At 42.6% G+C, this 19,001-nt stretch overlaps 1 protein-coding gene across 2 annotated transcripts in view; it reads right to left on the bottom strand.

The window, feature by feature from the left end:
* The window catches only part of lama5 (laminin, alpha 5), a 322,226-nt gene extending 303,700 nt beyond the window's left edge, over positions 1-18,526 (bottom strand). For both annotated transcript variants that reach the window (XM_068048437.1, XM_068048438.1), the window contains exons 1-2: positions 18,010-18,526; positions 9,666-9,815 (exon numbers count right to left, since the gene is read on the bottom strand). In XM_068048437.1, coding sequence (XP_067904538.1) covers positions 9,666-9,815; positions 18,010-18,270 — 411 coding nt within the window. In that variant the 5' untranslated portion in view covers positions 18,271-18,526. The remainder of the gene's footprint in view (positions 1-9,665; positions 9,816-18,009) is intronic.
* Between the last annotated feature and the right edge of the window lie 475 nt (positions 18,527-19,001).

The raw sequence follows: 19,001 nt of genomic DNA, 5'->3' as shown, positions 1-19,001 counted from the left end.
CCAACTATGGCTTCCTGGGCATCTCTGCATCATTGGTGGCACACCCTTCAGCTCACTGAGCCCCACTTTCTAGTCTTCCCTCCTTAAACCTCTCCTTCTTTCTACCCTCCCATCTTTCAAAAAAAAGTGTCCTCAAAACCTACCCCTTCCATCATACTTTGTCACCTCTCCAAACTCTTCTAGCACTGCTGAAAGTCTGTTCGGTACCTTGGGACAATTATGCACTAAAAATGCGATATCAATGCATGTTATTTTTCCTTCAATATACAATGATACTTTTAGAGTTCATGCTTGGCAAGAATGGACATTAAATTGACTGAATTCCAGATATTAATTCAATAATTCTAAGTAATGCATTCCCTAAACATTGAAAATGCTATCAACTGCATAATGTTTCACTTCTGACCAGCACACTGGCATATTCCACTGAAATAAGATAAATTACCCACAAGATTGAAAGAGCAGAAGTCCTTTTAAATTGACCAGAGACTGTGAATTTAACTTTCTAAATGGATTACTTGGTTGGCATTCAAGGAATGTGTGCAATGTGTGCAGTAATTATACAAAGCTACTTCAGCGCCAGACACATTGAAAGGTAAACTGTGGTTAACTTTTTTACCTTCTCTTCCACCAAAACAGTCAACACATACTTTCAACTGATTGCACAACAGCCTGAGCACTGAGACCCCACAATTAGAGGCTGAATACTGTACAAAAGAAACACTGACCTTTTAGGGCCACCTTCCATTTCCCCACGACACTTTGCTGAAATGTGGAAATAAACATATTTTTCAAATCTAGAAATTTATGACTAAAATTAAAGAGGGGAAAGTGGCAAAAAGGTTCTGTCCTTGCTGTGGACAGAGTGTGGAGGGTGGGGTGGGGGGGTGGGAGAGGGGAATTTGAAGGCTTTGACATTCTCAAAGCCTTTGAGATTAACATACCAAAGCTGTCCACAGGTTAAGGCAGCAGAATAAGATCATACTTCCCTCCCCTCCTGTCGCCCATTCATTCCCAATTCAACTCATTATTCAGGTGCCTTATTTACTTAGTTGACATAGCTAGATTCCATTCCACAATGAACCTGATAGTTTAATGCCTCTCTTACATTATTGAAGCAGATTCTTTGATATACTGGTGCTAAAGAATCTGCTCAAGTGATATTATGGGACATATCTCATAGAACTGAATAGGTCTTTGGCCTGAAGCTATTGGTGGCATGTGCCACAGGTAGCAGCATTTTAACTTGTGCCAACAGAAGCAACCACCACTCCTTAAAGAGACTGTTTGTGTCCTGGTGCCAGCTGTGGCTCAGTTGGTAGCACTCTTGCTTCTGAATCAGGAGGTTGTGGGTTTATGTCTCACTCCAGGACTTAAGCAAAAGAAAAAGGCTGACAATCCAGTGCAGTGCTGAAGGAGTGCTGCACTGTCAAAGGCAGTATTTTTTGGATAAAACATTAAACCGAGGCCCCGTCTGCCCTCTCAGGTGGATGTAAAAGATCCCATAGCACTACTGCGAACAGGAGCAAGAGAGCTATCGCCAGTGTCTTGGCCAATATTTACCCCTTAATGAACATCACAAAAACAGATTATCTAGTCATTATCACATTGCTGTTTGTGGGAGCTTGCAGTGTACAATTTGGCTGTCATGTTTCCTACATTACAACAGTGACCACTGTTCGAAAGTACTTCATTGGCTGTAAAGCCCTTTGAGATGTGTCAGTGGTTGTGAAAGGCACTATATAAATACACATCTTTCTTTTCTTTTTATCTTGCTGAAAGCAGAACAGATGACGGTGGCAGACCTCAGACTGATTCTCAGCATTAATGCAACGTCCCAAAGACTGGCAAATTGCATCAAACAACATGTCCCTTCCGCTGTTCGCAGCGGGCAAGGTACAGACTGTGCCCAACCAGCCCGTGCTTGCAAAACTCAAAACACAGTGTCCAACATTAGATGTGATTCCATGATTGGACAACATTTGCTAAATAATCCTCAGTGTGCTAAGAATTACACTGACAACCAATTTAAGATTGTCAGTAGGGCTCACAGTGTGGCGCATTTGCACATACAGGAAGCTACATATATTAATACACCAGGCTCTGTTCTTTGCAAACAAGAAGAATATGTACAAACATTGCACCTGTTTCAGCTAAACAAAATAAGTGACTGCCATTCGCTGGGTCATTCCTCAGGGCAATGCCTTGACCAATCAGAGTCAAGCTGCCTGGTTTAAATTTCAAACGAAGCTTGGCAGTTAAGTGTCATTCACCGTAAACTGGTGCTTTCTCCATGGCAAGGATTCGACCAATCAGGGTTCACTTACCAACCAATCAGCACTCTCTTCTCATACAGTATAAAGTTGTTGTTTTCCCTTACATTGGTATTCTTGAGGATTGTCCTGATGAGTGCAAGACGAAAAGCTTCGACAACATGTCTCGATTTTCAGCAATACTCAAGCTCTGTACTACCAAACAATTATTTAAATAAGGTTGGTGAACAGCAGGCGCAGATAGCCACATGGGAATATGATGTTGTGGTGATAATGGAGACCTGGATCAAAAAAGGGCAGGACTTGGTACTAAATGTTCCTGGATACAAGGTGTTCAGCAAAGGTATGGAAGGAAAGAATGGAGGAGTGACAGCAGTACTGATTAAGGAGAATATTACAGTGCTGGAGAGAGAGGATGTTCTACAGGGGTCAATGATAGAATCTGTTTGGTTAGAGTTAAGAAATAATATAGGTGCCATCTCACTACTGGGTGTACTCTATAGACCATCAATTAGTGGGAACAATATAGAGGAGCAAATTTTCAGGGAAATTACAGAGAGGTGCAAAAACTATAGGGTAGCAATAATGGGGAACAGTGTAAAAGGCAGAAAGGGGGCGGGGGTAGAGTTTTTGAATTGTGTTCAGGAGATTTTCTTCATCAGTATGCTTCCAGTGAGGAAGGAAGGATTGTTCGATCTGGTTCTGGGGAATGAGCTGGGTCAAGAGGATCAAGTGACAGTAGGGGAACATTTAGGGGAGAGTTATCCTAAGGTTTAGGGTAGCTATGGAAGAGGACAAGGAGCAATCCAGAGTAAAAATAATTATTTGGGGGGAGGGTCAACTTCAGTGGGGCAAGAACAGATCTGGTCCAAGTAAATTGGAATCAAAGACTGGCAGGCAAAACTGTAATGGAACAATGGCTATCTTTAAAGATGAGATAGCTTGGGTACAGTCGAGGTACAATCCCATGATGCAGAAAGGAAGGATAACCAAAGCCAGAGCTCCCTGGATGATGAAACAGATAGAGTAAGATGAAGCAAAAAAAGCATACATATGACAGATCTTGCCTTGATAATGCAAGTGAGAACCAGGATGAAAATATAAAGTTCAGAGGGGAGGTGGAAAAGGAAATGAGAGACAAAGAGTGAGTATAAGAAGAGACTGGCAGCTAATAAAAAGGGAATCCAAAACTCTTCTATAGGCATATAAATAGTAAAAAGATAGTAAGGGGAGTGGTGGGGCTGATTAGGGACCAAAACAGGATCTCTGCATGGAGGCAGATGATGACATGACTGAGGTATTAAATGAATATTTTACATCTGGCTTTACCAAGGAAGACAATGCTGCATAATCATAGTGAAAGAGGAGATAACGGAGATGCAGAATGGGCTAAAAATTGATAAAGAGAGGTATTAGAAAAGCTGGCTGTACTTAAAGTTGATAAGTCACCAGAACCAGATGGGATGCATCAAGGATAACAAGGAAGGTAGGGATGGAAATTTCAGAGCCACAGGCCACAACCTTCCAAACCTCCTTTGATACAGGGGTGGTGCTGGAGGACTGGAGAATTGCAAATGTTATACCTTTGTTCAAAAAAGGATGCAAGGATAAACTGAGCAACTACTGGTCAATTAGTTTAACCAAAGTGGTGGGAAAGCTTTTAGAAATGATAATCTGGGAAAAAATTAACAGTCATTTGGAAAAGTGTGACTAATTAAGGAAAGCCAGCATGGATATGTTAAAGGAAAGTTTTGCTTAATTAATTTGATTGTGTTTTTTTGATGAAGAGAGGGTTGACAAAGATAATATGGTTGATGTGATGTATGTGGACTTCCAAAAGGCCCCTGATAAAGTACCACATAACATGCTTGCCAGCAAAATTGAAGCCCATGGAATAAAAGAGACAGCGACAGCATTGATACAAAGTTGGCTGAGTGACATGAAACAGAGTAGTGGTGAAGGTTGTTTTTTGGACTGGAAGAAGGTATACGATGAGGATCCCCAGGAGTTGGTACTAGGATCACTGTTTTTCTTGATATATATGCTAATGACCTAGACTTGGGTGCATAGAGCACAATTTCAAAATTTGCAGATGATACAAACTGGGAAGTATTGTGAACTGTTAGGAGGATAGTGATAGATTTCAAGAGGACATGGAGAGGCTGGTGAAATGGGCAGACAAGTGGCAAATGAAATTTAATGCAGAGAAGTGTGAAGTGATAGATTTAAGTAGTAAGAAAGAGGAGAAGCAATATAAACTAAAGGATACAAGTCTAAATGGGGTGCAGAAACAGAGAGATCTGGGAGATATGTGCACAAATCATTGAAGGTGGCAGGGCAGGTTGAGAAAGTAGTTAAAAAGGCATATGGGATCTTGGGTTTTATAACTAGAAGCATACAGTACAAAAGCAAGGAAGTTACAAAGAACATTTATAAAACATTAGTTCCACCTCAACTGCAATACTGTGTTCAGTTCTGAGGACCACACTCTAGGAAGGATGTGAAGAGGCTATAGAGAGGATGCAGAAAAGATTTACGAGAATGGTTCTAGGGACGAGGAATTCAGTTACATGAATAGATTGGAGAAGCTGGAGGATGCAGCAAGATTTGGACAATATTCAGCTTTGGCTGACAAATGGCAAGTAACATTCGCACCACAAAAATGCCCATCTCCAACAAATCTAACTATCTCCCCTTGATGTTCAACAGCATTATCATCACTGAATCCCCCACCATCAAAATCTTGGGTGTTACCATTAACCAGAAACTGAACTGGACTGGCTACAAGAACAGGTCAGAGGCTGGGAATTCTGCAGCAAGTAACTGACAGCTTGATTCCCCAAACCCTGTCCACCATCTACAAGGCACAAGAAGGAGTGTGATGGAATACTCCCCACTTGCCCGGATAAGTGCAGTTCCAACAACACTCAAGAAGCTCAACACCATTCAGGACAAAGCAGCCTGCTTGATTGGCACCCCATCCACCACTGGCGCACAGTGGCAGCAGCATTTACCATCTACAAGATGCACTGCAGCAACTTGCCAAGGCTCTTTCAACAGCACCTTCCAAACCCATGACCTCTACCCCTCGAAGGACCAGGGCAGCAGACATCACCACCTGCAAGTTCCCCTCCAAGTCACACACCATCCTGACTTGGAACTATATCAACATTCCTTCACTGTCGCTGAGTCAAAAATCTGGAACTCCCTTCCTAACAGCATTGTAGGTGCACCTACAACACACAGACTGCAGCAGTTCAAGAAGGGGGCTCACTACCACCTTCTCAAATATAATTAGGGATGGGCAACAAATGCTGACCTTGTCAGCTCACATCCCATGAAAGAATTTAAAACATCTTCAGTTACGTGGATAAGATTGGAGAAGCTGGGGCTGTTCTCCTTAGACAAGAGAAGGTTGCGGGGAGATTTGGTAATGGTGTTCAAAATCATGAGGGGTCTAGATAAAGTAGATAGGGGGAAACTGTTCCCATTGGCAGAAGGGTGAAGAAACACAGGGAACACAGATTTAAGGTGAATGGTAAAGAACGAATGGTGAAATGGAGAAAGCTTTTTTAAACATTGAGTAGTTAGGATCTGGGATGCACTGCCCCAGAGGGTGGTGGAGGCAAATTCAATTGTGGCTTTCAAAAGGGAAGTGGATCAGCACCTGAAGAGAAAAAAACTGCAGGGCTATGGGGAAAGGGCAGGTGAGTGGGACTAGCTGAGTTGCTCTTGCGGTGAGCCAGAACAGACATGACAGGTCAAATGGCCTCTTTCTTGGTTCTAAACATTATATGATTTTATATGATGTGTGATAAACCAAAGTCACCATTAATGGCACAGTTTAGTGTGTTTTACAGTTGCCAGCGCTGCCAAACCATCAATCTGACATCACATTACAGCTTCATGATAGAGCATAATCAGGAACTGACAGGCAAAAGATATGGATGTGTTGCACACAAAAGGGATGACTTGGAGTTCACAGCTGGGTGGTCTTAAAGTGGATGAATAACCACAATCTGTTACGCCATTCCTGAAAATATGTACAGTACTGGTAAGAGTGCAAATCCAATATCTAAATCTTGTTCATCACTTTTTTAAATAATAAAATAAAATGCAACAAGCGCATATTGCAGGACTGAACACTTCAGTTAAAAGCAGGGATGTAACAAACAGCAGTGCAAAAAACGGTTTATCTCAATTCAACCTGGATCCTGTAAAATGCCTACTACCGCAACTGTTTCTCAAATTATTTCTCCAGGATTCCTATCAAATATTATTGGGCTCTATCCTTGCATATATTGCTGGTTCTGATTTGGAAAGTAAACTGACAGCTTATTGTTTTGGGGAGGGTTGATATTTTTCAGCCTTCTCCTCCAATGTATTCTATGATGTGGCCAAGAAGATAATTGGAAATGCACTACTCGGTCTCTGCCATTGCTAGCTGCTGGTATACAAACAATAAGATACAAAATATACACCTTAAATGAAATATACGCAAATTCATTAAAAAGATGAGACAAATTAAACAAAACTACATCCAGCTAAACAAGCTGGTGTCAGCCTGGCCAGGTTTGAACAACTAAATAAGAGCAGATAATATTGTTAATTGATACGCAGACATCTGTGGCTTACATTTCATTGTCAATTCAACAGGAAAAAAAACTTTATCTTTAACAAAACCTATGCACTCAATTGAAAAAGATATTAGTCTCATTTATGTGAGAATTCAGAACAAACACACTCCTGGCTGGGTGCTAATGTGACTGCTCGACAGCAATAGCATCACTAACACCTCAGTTATATCATTGAAACTCAGTGGCGTGTCAGATCCAGAGAACTGTCAAACAAGCTTGAATTTCAGAAACTGACATTAACTATGATTCCACTGGCCTTAATTTTTAACTCTTATAATCCTGGAACTTAATGGGAGCAATGCCATCATATAGAATATTAACACAATCTTATTCAAGTCACACATCATCCTGACATGAAAATATACTACCGTTCCTTCATCGTCGCTGGGTCAAAATCCTGGATCTCCCTACCTAACAGCACTATGGCAGCACGTTCGACACATGGACTGCAGTGGTTTAAGGTGGTGGATCACCACCATCTTCTTAAGGGCAATTAGGGATGGGCAATAAATGCTGGCCTTGCCAATGAAGCCCACATCCCATGAATAAATAATCATTAAAAAAAATCCCCTCTCTGCTAATTTCATGGAAACATCAACTTATTTTAAATGGGTTAGTGCCACTGGTAAAATAGCAGAGAGAGGATGTGGCATGGACGTTCTAAGTGTAAGTATAATCACATCACTCACAGTCATTTTCAGGCTTTAAACTCATCATTTAAACAGTTCAATTAAATTCAGAAATGGAGTGAAGATAATATTTACTCAGCGACATGGAATGACCAACTCTGGCGTTATTTGTCTCGCAACACACTGTGACCTAATGAGACACTACCAAATATCAAGTGTGAATGGTATGCATAACAGATTGATTCAGCAAGCATTCAGCTTACACCACATACCCAAACCATTAGGCTAGTTGGCTTCTCAGTACTACAGTGCAATTTCTTATCTTGCTAATATTCTCCTCCTCTACTCCTGAACGCATTGTTGGGCACGGCATCTTCCAGGACTTTGCTCAAGTGGTTATTATTGATGTGTAAGCTTCAACATTTGGCCTAACCATCAGCCTCAAGAAAACGAACATCATGGGGCAGGATGTCAGAAATGCTCCATCCATCAATATTGGCGACCACGCTCTGGAAGTGGTTCAAGAGTTCACCTACCTAGGCTCAACTATCACCAGTAACCTGTCTCTAGATGCAGAAATCAACAAGCGCATGGGTAAGGCTTCCACTGCTATGTCCAGACTGGCCAAGAGAGTGTGGGAAAATGGCGCACTGACACGGAACACAAAAGTCCGAGTGTATCAGGCCTGTGTCCTCAGTACCTTGCTCTACGGCAGCGAGGCCTGGACAACGTATGCCAGCCAAGAGCGACGTCTCAATTCATTCCATCTTCGCTGCCTTCGGAGAATACTTGGCATCAGGTGGCAGGACTATATCTCCAACACAGAAGTCCTTGAAGCGGCCAACACCCCCAGCTTATACACACTACTGAGTCAGCGGCGCTTGAGATGGCTTGGCCATGTGAGCCGCATGGAAGATGGCAGGATCCCCAAAGACACATTGTACAGCGAGCTCGCCACTGGTATCAGACCCACCGGCCGTCCATGTCTCCGTTATAAAGACGTCTGCAAACGCGACATGAAATCGTGTGACATTGATCACAAGTCGTGGGAGTCAGTTGCCAGCATTCGCCAGAGCTGGCGGGCAGCCATAAAGACAGGGCTAAATTGTGGCGAGTCGAAGAGACTTAGTAGTTGGCAGGAAAAAAGACAGAGGCGCAAGGGGAGAGCCTACTGTGCAACAGCCCCAACAAACAAATTTCTCTGCAGCACCTGTGGAAGAGCCTGTCACTCCAGAATTGGCCTTTATAGCCACTCCAGGCGCTGCTTCACAAACCACTGACCACCTCCAGGCGCGTATCCATTGTCTCTCGAGATAAGGAGGCCCAAAAGAAGAAAGAAAGAAAAAGAAGCTTCAACAGTATCAGTAGGCTTTTTAACCTTGACTGCCAAGATATCACATCTGAGCTCAATCCTCTCTTCAGCCAACAACTGCGCGCACTGGGAGATGGTGGCATAGTGGTAATGTCACTGAACTAGTAATCCAGAGGCCTGTGCTAATGCCCTGCGGACATGGGTTTAAATCCCATTATGGCAGCTGGTGGAATTTAAATTCAATTAATTATTTTTTTAAAATTTGGAATTGAAAGGTAGTCTCAGTAATGATGACATGAAACTATCAATTGTTGTAAAAACCCATCTGGTTCATTAATGTCCTTTAGGGAAGGAAATCTGCTGCCCAGACCCACAGTAATGTGGCTGACTCTTAACTGCCCTCTGAAATGACCGAGCAAGCCATTTAGTTGTCAAGGAAAACTAGGGATGGGCGGCAATTGCTGGACTTGCCAGTGCTGCCCACATCCCCTGAAAGAATTTTAAAAAGCATGAACACAAGCAAAGCTTTGCAGACAGCAATCAGAGGCTTGCACCATAAAGTTTTCCTTCCCTATCCAAGAGATACTATAGTGAACTGCAGGACCTCTACTCCCACCTCAGTTGAGATCAGCTAACTCAAGCAATGAGCAGAAACAAGCCTGGGTCCTTCTTGATCTGTTTGATTTAGCCACCCATTGGCTGAATTCATTGGGTCACTGGAAGAACTTACAGGGGGGGCTTACAGTCAAAGGCCTTAAAGAAATTGAGAGTAATATCCATTACATTGGAACAACCCACAGCATTTTGAACTTACCTGCCCAAGATCAAGAGTAACATTGACTTCATTGTATTCCAGGCCACGAGAGAGAGGAGGACTCTGCCACCAACGTTCTGTCCCATCAATGGCATTGGTGCTGGGATGTGCTTTGTTACTCTCTGCCTTGCAAATATCACAGTATTGACCCTATTGAAGAAAATAACATGGGGTAAGCAAAATTATAAGCATCATTTGACTGTCACCAATGTCATAAATAATGCAAGCATCTTAGGTTTCTAAATCAGTCTCATTTGTCAATGCTTACTTTGAAATGAAGGGCCATTATATTACAAATAGCTAATTTTAATATTAATATCTAAATGGGCATCTTCAGCATCCAGTATCAATCCTGAATTGCAACTGATGAAACCTTTTTAGGTGATATCCCATGGCATCACTCACAGATAGTCTGGGGTTAAAAACATGGATGTAATGGATCGCTGCTTAGATAGAGCTGTATTTAATTTGCTTACTCCTCACGAGATCACTGCCCAGATACTGCCTTAACAAAATGTTTTAAGTGGTATATTGTAGACCAATTAGAGACTAATTCCTGCAGGATGTTTCTAAGTTAGTAACTCCTTCCCTTGGGAGAATCCAGGTTATTAAGGTCTGAAAAACAAACAGTAAATGACTGGCTTTCTTTTTTATAAGTAAAACTGACACTTCAAAATATGCCTGCTAAATATAAGAATTTTACATAAATTGACACATAATTTTCCAATATGATTCAAATGTGAAAGGGGTTTGGATATACAGTTGAAAGGAAAAAATACTGGGCTATCGGGAAATCGCAAGAAGTGGGACTAATAACTAGCTGTTTCAAAGAGACAGCACAGACATGATGGGATAAGTGACCGTCTCCTGTGCTGTATGATTCTATGGCTCATTTTGTATCAAATATAATGTTGTATTATCGTGCAGAGAGATTGACCGTTGACATGCTGTTCTCCCTTCGTCAGATACAGGAGAAATGCCGTGAACAACAGATGCCCCTCTACATTGCTTTCATTGATCTCACCAAAGCCTTTGACCTCGTCAGCAGACGCGGTCTCTTCAGACTACTAGAAAAGATTGGATGCCCACCAAAGCTACTAAGTATCATCACCTCATTCCATGACAATATGAAAGGCACAATTCAACATGGTGGCTCCTCATCAGAGCCCTTTCCTATCCTGAGTGGCGTGAAACAGGGCTGTGTTCTCGCACCCACACTTTCTGGGATTTTCTTCTCCCTGCTGCTTTAACATGCGTTCAAGTCCTCTGAAGAAGGAATTTTCCTCCACACAAGATCAGGGGGCAGGCTGTTCAACCTTGCCCGTCTAAGAGCGAAGTCCAAAGTACGGAAAGTCCTCATCAGGGAACTCCTCTTTGCTGACGATGCTGCTTTAACATCTCACACTGAAGAGTGCCTGCAGAGTCTCATCGACAGGTTTGCGGCTGCCTGCAATGAATTTGGCCTAACCATCAGCCTCAAGAAAACGAACATCATGGGGCAGGACATCAGAAATGCTCCATCCATCAATATTGGCGACCACACTCTGGAAGTGGTTCAAGAGTTCACCTACTAAGGCTCAACTATCACCAGTAACCTGTCTCTAGATGCAGAAATCAACAAGCGCATGGGAAAGGCTTCCACTGCTATGTCCAGACTGGCCAAGAGAGTATGGGAAAATGGCGTACTGACACGGAACACAAAAGTCCGAGTGTATCAGGCCTGTGTCCTCAGTACCTTGCTCTATGGCAGCAAGGCCTGGACAACGTATGTCAGCCAAGAGCGACGTCTCAATTCATTCCATCTTCGCTGCCTCCGGAGAATATTTGGCATCAGGTGGCAGGACCGTATCTCCAACACAGAAGTCCTCGAGGCGGCCAACATCCCCAGCTTATACACACTACTGAGTCAGCGGCGCTTGAGATGGCTTGGCCATGTGAGCCGCATGGAAGATGGCAGGATCCCCAAAGACACATTGTACAGCGAGCTCGCCACTGGTATCAGACCCATCAGCCGTCCATGTCTCCGCTTTAAAGACGTCTGCAAACGCGACATGAAATCCTGTGACATTGATCACAAGTCGTGGGAGTCAGTTGCCAGCGTTCGTCAGAGCTGGCGGGCAGCCATGAAGACGGGGCTAACGTGTGGCGAGTCGAAGAGACTTAGTAGTTGGTAGGAAAAAAGGCAGACGCGCAAGGGGAGAGCCAACAGTGTAACAGCCCCGACAAACAAATTTCTCTGCAGCACCTGTGGAAGAGCCTGTCACTCTAGAATTGGCCTTTATAGCCACTCCAGGCGCTGCTTCACAAACCACTGATCACCTCCAGGCGCTCATCCATTGTCTCTCGAGATAAGGAGGCCAAAGAAGAAGAAGAAGAATTATTCCTGTGTGCACTCTTTTGTCACGGCTGGTATATTTGCCTTTCCTCAACAATCCAGCGTTCATGAGCACTGCTTCTTTCTACTCATTGAATTTAAGTGAGGATTCTGCTCCTATTTATGCATTTTCCTCCATAAGTCAATGGCCAGATTTTGCAGTAGTAATGATGGTGAAAATGCCAATGTAACAGGCAGCAACTTTTGGAGTTCACACATGCGCAGAATAACAGAAATCCAGAAGATGCTGTCAGTCTTGTCCAGAGGGTGCACAGTTGAGACAGCCTCAGACTGCAATCAACAGAAATCAATTGAATTGACGAGAACTTTCACTCTTACAATGTTAGTCTCACTGCAAAAACCCTCTGAAAAGTTACAGCTTTTTGAATAACATGTAGCTGGATTTTTAACTATGTTCTAACTTAATTACTGCTAAACACCCTCACTGACTCTGAAAAGCTAAATTTAAATTTGTAGAATATTAAATTTCTCCATTATGATAAAAATCCACATATTTAATTTTTTTAAGTTTATCTTTATTTTAGCTACTTTCTTAATACAATCATAATCACTTATTTTGCTATTTGAAAATTTAAATTAAAAAAGTGAGGAATATTAAGTGCTTTTAACTTTCTTGTTTGCTGTGTGTGGATACTTCAATGTGATTGGTCTACTTGTTGACATCACTGCTGCTGCATTCCAAGATATCCCCTTGACTTGGTTCCAGATTTAAACTGCCACCAGAAAAGGGGAAAACCACAGCACAGAGGTCGCTAGATCTTTGTGGACAGCTTTCTTCCAGGTCAGCAGCGAGTGTCCTTGCTTCACCGCTGACTGCGAAATCCAGGCCAATGTATGATAACTGCTCAAAAGGTGTTGTGATATCCTTAATGCGAATTGATACTAGGATTGCATTTCCCGCTCTACTTTCGCCACCCCTACTTAACCAAGGAACAATGGCAGGTTTTCTTCTGTGGTGATTGTGTTTTTACAACTGAGTGGCTTACTAGGTCAGTTCAGCAGGCATTAAGAGTCAGCCACTGAGTGTGGAGTCACGTAATGGCTAGACTGGGTAGGGTTGACAGGATCCCTTCCCTGAATGATGCAATTGGGACCATTTGGGTTTTAATAACAAAACAGTGACACCATTTTCTGGTTCCAGAATATAAATGAACGGATTTATTGAATTCAGCTTCACGACTTAGTCTGGCGGGATTTGAACTCAATCTCTGCATTGTTGGTCCAATACCACAATCCCTATTATATCTAGATAGAATCATAGAATGATTACAGCAGACGGAGGCCCTTTGGCCCGTCGTGTCCATGCTGACTCTCTGGACAAGACTCCAAACTTTAGTCTCATTACATCATCTTGAATCAGATTAAGAACATATTGAAGGTGTTAAATGCAGGGGGTTAATTTTCCACATTGGTACTTAAGGCAGGAGTCTCACCCACCAGCCATGAATATTGGGAAAATAGGGTTGTGTTTCCCATGGTTTTCACATCTATTAAAATTAGCTCTTATGTTGATCAGAGCCAACTTTCCCAAATAATCAGTGAGTAAATACATCACCAGCTGCGACTCAACCTTACAAAACACAAAGGTTCCAGTTTGGATCTTCACTGATCTCAACCCGGACAGTAGTGGGGATTTCCTAATGGGCCTCAGTCCTTGACATAAATCATCCAGGATTCACACTCCTAAAAGGATAATCAGTGATGCCATCTGGAAAAAGTTTGCGTGTGTGAAATTTGGGAAGAACAAGATTAGGTTCAGCTCAGCAGGGGAACAACCTATTAACTCTAAAGCATAAATTTTCTAAGTATGTGTTGGTAGCAGGAACCTCCCTCACCAGCAGGGTACCTCATAACCTTGCAGGCACTTTGCCACAATACTAGATGAAGAATGGATGGAACATCTTGGAGAAGGTACCCACAATTTTCCAATATGCACTGCCAGTGGGCATGTAACCTCAGAGCCGACACATCCTCTGGAAATTTACTCCTTACTGTCCAGGCTTACGCATGAAGAATGCCCACTTGGGAAAATATACATGAAGCTGCAGCAAAATTATTTCTAAATTTAATGAAACTATTGTAACATAATTTTTCCTTTGCTTCTTTTACAGTGTTGGCACCATGCTGAGAAACAGGTTGTTACTTCCATCTGCACTGAGAGGTGAATCAACAAAATCCTTACTAATGAATGTATTTCAACACCTTCAGTGATATTTCAAATTCCTTGGTGCCTGCTGAGTCACAAAATATGATGGTTCCTTATGGCTACATGTTGTGCAAATTAGTTTGGCAATACAGTACCCCAAAAGTCATTGCAGGATTTATATAGGCATTAGTTTGCGACTCAAGACCAGTTGAAATGAAGGTTTATTAAGGAAAATGAATGTGATTAATTGCTATTTTTATATGGTCCTTCTGCAGTGATGCAGGTTAGAAGTTACCATGCCCATTTTAATTGCAGTACATGCATGTACATTCAAATGAATGCTTCCAGTTCCAAATCAAAACCATATCTTGAAGATGTTCCAGCTATATCTATCACTGGCAGTTTGATACTTTCTTTTTAGCACCAATGTAACAAAAACCTTGTCCAACATTAGTACCAATGATGCAGCATAATCTCTCCTCCTGAATCCTATGTTACAAATCCCTGACATGTTATCTACATGCTGTTGGACCAACTGTCTGACATCAAGTCCGGCACACGACACACCTTCCTTCTGCTGAGCATCAGGAAGACTCAAGACATTAAGCATTCTGACAACACAAAGGCAGTGGAGTGACCAAGCAAAGCGATGGAGGGATAGAGCGAGGTACAGTCAGCACACATGGGGAAGCTGACCCCATGACTTTGAATGATGTCGCCAAAGGAAGATGAAAAGGAGGCCATGGTTAGATCGTTGGGTTGACTCCAGAAGTAATGCTCTGGGGCAGGAAGAGATGTGATTGTTGGAGCTTTTTTGGCTACAAGTAGATAGGTAAGAATAAAACCAAGTTGAGGCAGTCTCACGGAGCTGGAAAATGGAAGAGAGGCATTGGAAGAATGTGGTGTGGCTGACTGTCTCAGAGATTGCAATAAAGATGAGGACCACAAGGTGGGAAAACGTACCACAATCACAATGACTTTGATTATTTCCATTTCAGTGGTGTGACAGTGTTGGAAACCTGATTGGCGAAATTCAAACATGGAAAAGATGGACATGACTTTGCAAGGTGGCAATATTTTTGAGAGATGAAAGGGAGGCCATCAGTAAAGGGGCAAGGGATCACCACCCATGAATTATGTTTCAGTCAAAGCTAAAATGCCAATCCAATCACCCATAAGAAAGTCATAGATGGAAAGGGGCTTGTTGGTGAGCAAACAAATATTCTAGAGGGAAATGCTGAGGGGGCAGTGATTGTTGATCTGCTGGCAGAGTTGGAGTGGGTACTGGAGGATGGGGTGAGTGGGACGGAGGGTAAATTAGCAAACTTGGCCCCCAGCAAGCTTGCTGGGCAGGAATATTGACAAGAGGGGAGGAGAGAGCAGTTGGAGTTGCTGCTCATTGCTTTAATGACCCTTCAGAGAATGTCAAGAGGCAAAGATGATAGCCTAACCCAACCTAACCACTCCTCTGTTTTCCTACTTTCCCTGCTAAGTTCCCAGACCCCTCCTTGGATAAGTCCACAGTTACAATCCATGCCTCATGGCATTCTCCAAAGAACCATTGAAGCATCCGTCACTGTCGTATGAAAACCAACTCCAACAGCTCCATCCTCCTCTTTCGACAACCTTCACACCCAGCAGTGAGCTCGCTGGGGAGCTAATCTTCCCAATCTCCTTCATGTCACACTCACCCCATCCACCAATGACTCCTTCTTCCTGGGAAAATCCTTCACCCAAATACCACAGCAGTCATGCAGAAACTGTTTTAGTTGAATTACTATTGAATTGCAGAATAGGGAAGTGGTTGAGGAATCAAGAGTCTTCAAACCTGACTTAAGCTATCATCAATGTACTGGTCTGTTTGAAACTCTGAATGTGTTTTATAAAATATATGCATTAAAATCATGGAGACAATTGGATAAAGTTTCCTTTTGGCAATGTAGTCACTTGATTAGCATGTGTAAGTGCATCAATAACTGTGGCCTTTCTAGAAGATTTCACAGGGATTTCTCTTCTCACTTTATGGCTTATATACTATGAGAGTACCACCAGAACTCAAAGATCATATTTCAAATTCATTTAATCACTAAAAGCATCACTCAGTAACATATCCCTGTTGAACTCCCTGACAGATGCAAGATATTGTTGGAGGAATGAGGGAGATCATTAAAAGGCACAGCCTCCATTAATACAGCTACACTGTAGCTCTCTCAAAGGGATCTGGAAACAATAGTGAAGTTAATACGCACTGCATATTTTAATGCATCAATGAAGCAGTGGAACTGTAGAGTTTTATCCCTTAAAACCTCCTGACAGCAGTGATTCAAATTTCCCATTTAATTACAAAGGAAAGTCTCCCATGCATGGCAGGAGTTAAAAGCAAGGCTCGTGTTAAGTAGTAAATTCGTGTTATCTGGCACGGGAAAGGTTCACAACTATATTTTAAAAAGGGGCAATAACAATTACATTAGCTTAAACAAGTCTTTTTTATAAATCCCAGTCTTTCAAGTATGTGAATAGACTGTGCCATTGAACTGTCTTTTCTCATTCACCTATTAAATCGAGTTTATAAAATACTAGTGAGAAAAAAGTAAGCGTTAGCTTTTCTCTTGGGTCTCATACCAGCAGTAATATAATTGAAATGAAGCACATCACCAAATCTATAAAACCGTGACCATAAAAGCCAAATGTTTAGTTAAGGGAAAACTTCCATTAAAGAAAACAGACTTTGCATCGGGGGCGGGGACAGCGAGTTTCAGACTGTGTCGGTATGCTTTAGTTTGTGGTCGGTACTCCAATTGTCTACACAGTGAGGAAGGGCACCAACAGTGCGGAGCTCCCTGGTGACCACATCTTCAGAGAAGTCCAGCGCCAGCCTAAATAAGGGCATATTCTGGCATTCTGCGATCCTGGGAGCAAACTCGTGGAGGGGGTTAATAATATTTCGGGAAAAAAATAAAATGATCAGTTCTGGAAAATGGAGAGAGAAGCAGTGGGAAACGGATTGTTTGATATCAGTCTTGGGCCGAATGGGTGGGGTTTCACCCGAGAGCTCTAGGGGAAAGAGGAAGCATCTCCTGGCAAGGGCACGATGGGCCGAATGGCCTTACTTTTGTTTGCAGCATTTTATGACTCAAATGTAAGGTGGAGACCTGTAGTTTAAAGAGAGAGGTTGTACTTCTGATATTGTATCTCACCCTACTTCCAAAACGGCAGCTTGTACTTTTCAAAAATTTCAATCCAGATTTCATAAATCCTAGTCACTTGCAGATCGACCCAGATAACAATTCTAATCGGTTAAAGCAAAGACTTACTTTTTTAAAAATTTTAATTGAGTGTTATCCTTCGTAATACCCAGGTTGTGTCCAATCTAACCACAATGTGACTTAAAAGATGAATGGAAATTAAACAATTCCACACTGACACTGATCACTATGTACTGTAATTTGAAACTGCACCAAACGTGACATGTTAGGGACTGTTTTAAAACAACCTGCACTGCCCTAAACCCCCAAGGTTTAAAATGCCAGTGCACCTTGAGCAAAGCAGGTTCCCCATCGGCAGGTTAATGCCCAGCTAAACGCTCAACATGTGTATTGGGGCTGCCAGTGTTTGCCTTAGAGATAAAACAATTAAACACCGTTTAAATGCAGTAACATTTGAACTTTGGCAAACACACAAACACAGGTAACAGGATTTAAATGTCAGTATAAATATTGCCAGACACTCTTTGTCTGATCATTGCAGCTTTTATTGTTGAAAAGCAAAACACAAAAGTGTGAGTGTGTGCCAGATTTCCATACCTGGATAGTTTGGCTGGGATCGCCGGATACCGGACCGCCAACTAGTTTGCAATACAGATCCTCGACCGGCCTCCCCGTTCCATCCTCTCCGCAAGTGGCCGTGGCTGTGATTTTCGTCCCCTCCGCTAAGTTAAAATACGGCGGGTGCAAGCTGAAGCCGTTGACTCCGTAACCATAGGTGATAACCTCCTGCGCCGAGATCAGCCTCACGATGCAGCAAATGTTTAAAAGGAGCGTCGTGACTCCCGTGTCCCTCGCCATCTTTCCCGAGTTTGTTCACTGAACCTTGACTGCGCTCATTGCTGCTGCTGGAATGAGTGAGCCGCGAACATGCAGCTCCACCAGGCAGGGCTACCTAATCAACTGATGATGCATCAATCACCCTCCTCCTCCCTCGCCCACTATCACAATAGAGGTTTGTACCTTGGATCTAAATCCGCACACAGAAGGGCGTTGCTTTTCTCTCTCTCTCTCTCTCTCAAACACACACACTGAACATGCTTCCTCCTCCTTCAGCTTCTGAGTATCACATCATCCACTTTGCAGGAAAAAAAAGGTTGTGCTGTGCCAGCGAAACATCTTCAGCAGTCACACCCCCTGCTGCCCCCAGCAATACCAGCATAAAAAAAATATTTGCAACTGATTCACGTATCTGCTGACATTGTAATCCATGTCTCTTTATAATAAAGGGAGGCTACATGTCAATAGCGCCTTGCGTGAAAGGATTAACGATTTATGGGTCGGGGTAAAGAGGGATTTGAACTGAATCACACATTTTTGACATTTAAGGTGTTACCCACTGTGTAAGGTTCGCAGTTGGGCACCAAGAATCGATGTACGCGGATGTGGAGCTGAAACAGTTATGAGTTCTGTCAATGTGACATCGATGGATGGGGAATGGGGAAGTGTTTGGAATTGCTGGACACTTTGGAAGCAAGTAGCATGTGTTCTTGTAATTTTTTTTAATTGTAAGGATTAATGCCTGTATTTCA

This window comes from Heterodontus francisci, chromosome 16, assembly GCF_036365525.1.
Source record: "Heterodontus francisci isolate sHetFra1 chromosome 16, sHetFra1.hap1, whole genome shotgun sequence".
Taxonomy (NCBI): domain Eukaryota; kingdom Metazoa; phylum Chordata; class Chondrichthyes; order Heterodontiformes; family Heterodontidae; genus Heterodontus; species Heterodontus francisci.
This window is presented reverse-complemented; position numbering and strand designations above follow the sequence as displayed.